The sequence below is a fragment of the Lycium ferocissimum genome, chromosome 5 (assembly GCF_029784015.1).
Source record: "Lycium ferocissimum isolate CSIRO_LF1 chromosome 5, AGI_CSIRO_Lferr_CH_V1, whole genome shotgun sequence".
Lineage (NCBI taxonomy): Eukaryota > Viridiplantae > Streptophyta > Magnoliopsida > Solanales > Solanaceae > Lycium > Lycium ferocissimum.
The window spans coordinates 69,492,684-69,497,880 of NC_081346.1; the positions used below are offsets into that span (position 1 = coordinate 69,492,684).

Consider the following 5,197-nt stretch of genomic DNA (forward strand, 5'->3'; position numbering starts at 1 on the left):
GAGCAAAAATTAAAACCGGCACAAAAGAGAATAAGAATTGCAAATGGCCCATTTTATATACTCATGATGGCCTCAAAAGGGAATATTTGGGGCTATTTGTACCATTGTCAGCTCCCGGTAGTGCTTTAATTTTTGTCATTTAAATCTTCGTGTTTAATTTTATGCTTCGCCGCAAATACCTTAAGATTAAAGGGTTTGAATCCGGATCAAAATCAAAAAAATTGCGAAATGTCGTAGGGCCTAACTTTTGTTTTAATTTTTTTTTTTTTTGCCTTAAGGCAACGAGCTACTGCAGCTAAAGATTAACCCTACGCCTTAAGACAAATCTTTCGGCTGCGATTTATTTTTTATCGAGCGAATTGAATCAAACTAAAATATGTTCGATCCTTTTTTTTTAAGCGAAGACAAAAGTTAAAATAAACACGATTGTGCCTAAAATTAAAGACCAGTGCCTAAGGACAAGCTGTGGATAAAAATGGACTATTTGTGCACTTCCGCCTAAAGATTTTATGTGGCGCCAATGGCTTAACCGATCCACAAGAAAATCCAATGTCTCTTTTCGTAGCTACGGTGGCTCTGCCACATGTCGCCACCGTGATGACGAAGCAGCCACGTCAGAGACCAAATCCTAAAACCCAAAATGCTAAACCAAATATAACCACCACTAATCCTACCGTAAAGAAAATAACTTCAGGTTTTAACAGTAGAAATAAAGAGCCCACGTGGCAGTGTGTCAAGAATTGTGGTGCATGCTGTAAACTTGAAAAAGGGCCGAATTTTCCTTCTGCTGAAGAGATTTTCGATGACCCTTCTGATATTGAGGTTCTTGATGAATATGATGGATTATACTACATTTGTCATGTTTAATAGCAGTATTTTCCATATTATATCCTTTCCATAAGATGCCTGTGTTAAAGGTTAACTAGTTTAGGTACAACAGATCTTTCAATATGATTTTCTCAAACTATTTTATATATGTGAATTATTAATTATGCGTAAACTTGATGATTAATCAAGCATCATGGTAAAATATATTCGGCCCACTATAAATCAAACGATAAAGAAAACGGAAAAAGGCAATATATCCTTATCCTGTGGAGAAATGGCGTAAATATACCCCCTCGTTATCTTTAAGCCCAAATATCATGGTTATCACCACGGCTCAAATACGAAGCCTCCTCCTTTAAAGTTGTCCAGACGTCACATCCAATCTTTACGCGCATTTGATGAGATGGATCTGCACACATTGACCCATCACCCCTAACTGCTTCATTTCTACACTCACTGCTTTGTTCTTCCACCACTAAAATATTTAGTCACCGTCTCTCGCGGCCGATACTAACCGTTCGCCGCACGCCGAGCACCCAAAAGAATTACCCATTTCTCTGTTTTTTAATCCAAGCTCTGTGTCTCTATCTCTATATATAAATGTTTCAGATATACAGGTCAAGTGAAGGTTTGTAGAAATGGCAGTATGTAATTTGCATATTTGACTGAGAGACTATATCTTATAGAGGATTTATTAAAATTTAGGGGTTGGATTATTATAAGTGATACGTAAATTGGGGTTGTGGGGAAAATTAGGTCAACTGTCGTTAAACAAAATTTGAAAAGAAAATGATATGTAATGGATAGTGGATTAGTCTCGAGTCTCGAGTTTTAAGTAATTTTTGCTCTACTTTTGAATTTTAATTTATATAGCTGATATACTACTAAACTCAAACTATACGGTGGTAATGGTGGTAATGATGGTAGAAGGGAAGGAAACATTAGTGGTGAAAGAGCAACAGAGGGATCAAGAAATGAGTTAGGGGTGATGAGGTGACCGGCATCCATCTCGTCAAATGCCGCGCCACGTAGATTGGAATGTCCACCTTGACCACTTTGAATAAGGTATGTTGGTAACCACCAGTATATGGGCACTAGTGCTTATATTGAGTTTGAATTATGTTTGTTTGATAAATATGATGGTTTAAACTACCTCTATCATATTTTATACTCGTTATGCGATACTTTTTGCCTATCGAGAGTCAGTTTAATAATCTTCCAAGCTAAATTGGATTAGATCAACTATGACGCAAGTTGAAGTTGTGCGAGCTGATTAGTTGACATGGCAAGTTAGTTAGGAGTTAGTTACAAACGTTAGTAGTTGTTAACAGCGGCCTTCTACAATTAGGAACCCTTCTGATGTTGATGTTTTTTTCCTTCAGTATTTTGAGTTTAAATTATTTGGGGGTTATGAATATGATGGATTTATACTACCTCTGTCATGTTTTATACAGTATTTGATTCCAAAAGTTTTTTTCTTACGTCAATTTGATTTATGTATTATACTCCATTTCTAATAGTAGAGAAAAATGTAAACATATGATTGGATTTAGTAAGACTGTTAAATTATACTCACCTGGAAAGTTTAAAGTTCAATTATTACTAAATATAGAAATGTGTGTCAATACTTTTTGGAATGGACTAAAAAGAAAACAATATCACGTAAATTGGGACGGAGGAGTACGTAGTAGCTCGTTGAATGATTTCTCGGGTACGTGATATTCTTTGGTGGGAGGTAGTGACGCCTTCCGATAGCTTAATTAAGGAGTCTTGTATGGTGTTGGCCTTGTACGGTTATCAAAAAAATCGTAGTTTGTTTGTCTAGGTAATTTTTGATTGCTATAGTGAAATGTTGTTAACAGATAATATAACATAACATGAAAAATCGGTTTTAAAAAGAACTTGGTCGTTATAGTGAAATATTATTATAGAGGATGACAGATAAAATGGGCTTTCATAAATGGCTAAAAATTCTAACTCCGCCCTTGCGTAAGTAGTAATGTCCAACTTAAAATTTGCCAATTCATGATGGATCCTCATAGATACGAAATGAGGTTAGAAATTAAGAAGAGATTCATATAGTCGGCAATTGCTTATACTTGTGGTAGAGTAGCTATTGTTGTTATATTTGTTGTAGTGGAGTAAAGTGCCAAGATATGATTGCATTAAGTAAGACGAAACTGTTATATTTGATTTCAAGAGTTGAATGGTTAAATGAATTTGAGTTCTTAAAAGTTGTGATATAAGTAATAGGTTTTGTATAACATATTTTAGGACTCCAATATGAACAGATTGCTATTAACAGTAGATTGGTATCAATATTTTGGGACATCTAAAATGAAAAGACTAGTCTTATATAAAGTTTAAAGCTTTTTTTTGTGGAATTTTCTTCTCAGTTATTCAACAGCTTGGTGGGTTCTGATGGATGGTGCAGACATTTTGATAAGAGCACAAGAAAATGCTCCATTTATGCAGGTGAAACTTGTTTTCTTCCCTAATTTTGCTTTTATTATATCGGTCAATTTCTTGAGTTATTGTTTTTCTCGTTGCTTTAGATCGCCCATATTTCTGTCGGGTGGAACCGGCCATCTTTGAGACACTGTATGGGATTGAAAAGAAAAAGTTCAACAAGGAAGCTTGCAGGTAATCCATTGATGTTTGCTCATTTACTCGTTGCCTACCGACTTTGTGAAATTCTATCGGATACTGCTTTTTTGATTAAACAAATGATTCGATTGCAGTTGCTGCATAGACACAATTAAAGCGGTATATGGATCAAGCTCAAAAGAGCTGGAGAATTTCAATGCTGCAATATGGAGCTCAACTTAGTTCTGCTTTCTTTTTTCTGAGGTAGTTCTTTTTTCTATTTTGGTGCACTAGATTTTAGTTCAAGGTGCTTAAAGTCACCACGTTGCTTTAACTGTCTTGACAGATTCCAAATTTCGCGTATAATACTCTTTCCTCTTGTTGGATGTGATTGCTAAAGGTATCTCATCAGGTAAAACATAGCATCTGTCTCATTTGCTAGTATCTCTAGTCTCTCAAGCTATTGGAATTGACATGAGCCATTATAGGCTGTTAATCAGTTTCATATTCTGAGTTTCAGGTGCATCATTTTGTTTCGATCAGTGTTTGGAGCCTGTTGCAGTATCAGTTCTATGCATGCAGAATGAACTGGTGCGCTACAATTGAATCTCGAATACTCCAAATTTGATGGGGAAGTGCAAATTAAAGACATGGAGATCTTTTGGCTAGGCAGATCGATGAATCATCATAGTCGAATGAAGATGTTTGTGATTTAGCACTGGATCATCTTCTGTAAAGAACTAGATAGAGTACAAGGATACAGTAGCTTCTATGAGTAGACACCTATGTTTGCTAATGTCAAATTTCACTGTATGGCCAATCTTTACCAGAATTTGTGGGAAGAGACATGATCATATTTCCTTTATATCATAAAATTCAGTTTATTCATCTTTTTGTATGAACTTAGAAATTATTTTTGTGCATAATTAACTCTAAACTTTCTTGTTACCTGGAACATGATCTCATTCTTGTCTAAAATTTGGTGTGTTTTCGTTTACTCTAGTCTCTAAAAATTATTGGCGTTGAAAGGAGAAATTATAGGTTCTTAATTAAATTGTTTGGAGCCTGTGTTGGTCACTGTATTGACAATATTCAACTGCTTGTCTCCTCACTTAAGCTTATGTACCATCTTAACTGTGTTCATGCAACTTAACATCCATGTATAATTTAGCCAGCTGCGAAAGATTTATCAGATAACACATTGTAGTGTATGTAGATAGGGTTGGTTTAGGTTCTGATACCAAATCAAACTAATTGTGTCGCGTTTATTAATCTATAAACCAAATCATATCAACAAAAGTTGGGTTTTTGGGTAAAGTCTTCGTACAAAATATACAACTTGTGCTTCGAATAATTTTTTTTTTTTTGTCCTAGTAAGGTACAACTATCTAATTAAAGGTGTTTAACTAAAAAATGGCATAAAAATGTGAAGTTTAGTGATGACATTATACTAAAATATTCAACAAAAAAGATAATGAAATCGCTAAGTCATAATGATAATGATCATAATCTAAAAGTATTAAAAGCAAAAAGTACGGCTAATTATTAATTACATGTATATTAAAGAACAACTAAATTAAGTTATGCGTAAATTAAGTTATCGTTTTTCCTTTCCCAAACCCAAACAAAACTAAAGAGTAGTAATAATATAACTTATTTTATTCCAGTGTTAAGAATTAATTTTTTTTGTTAGTGTTAGTATTGATTTGGGATTTTTTTCATAAATTTTTTTTAGCGGGTTGCCCTTCTTTTGATCTTTAATTTTTCCCCTATTTGGGCTTTA

At 34.3% G+C, this 5,197-nt stretch overlaps 1 protein-coding gene across 1 annotated transcript; it reads left to right on the forward strand.

The window, feature by feature from the left end:
• The first annotated feature begins 501 nt into the window (after positions 1–501).
• On the forward strand, positions 502–4,356 carry LOC132057213 (uncharacterized). Its single transcript, XM_059449700.1, has 6 exons — positions 502–822; positions 3,225–3,303; positions 3,384–3,471; positions 3,570–3,678; positions 3,761–3,826; positions 3,935–4,356. The coding sequence occupies exons 1-4, from the start codon at positions 550–552 to the stop codon at positions 3,655–3,657; spliced, it is 528 nt and encodes a 175-aa protein (XP_059305683.1). The 5' UTR covers positions 502–549; the 3' UTR covers positions 3,658–3,678; positions 3,761–3,826; positions 3,935–4,356.
• The last annotated feature ends 841 nt before the right edge of the window (positions 4,357–5,197 follow it).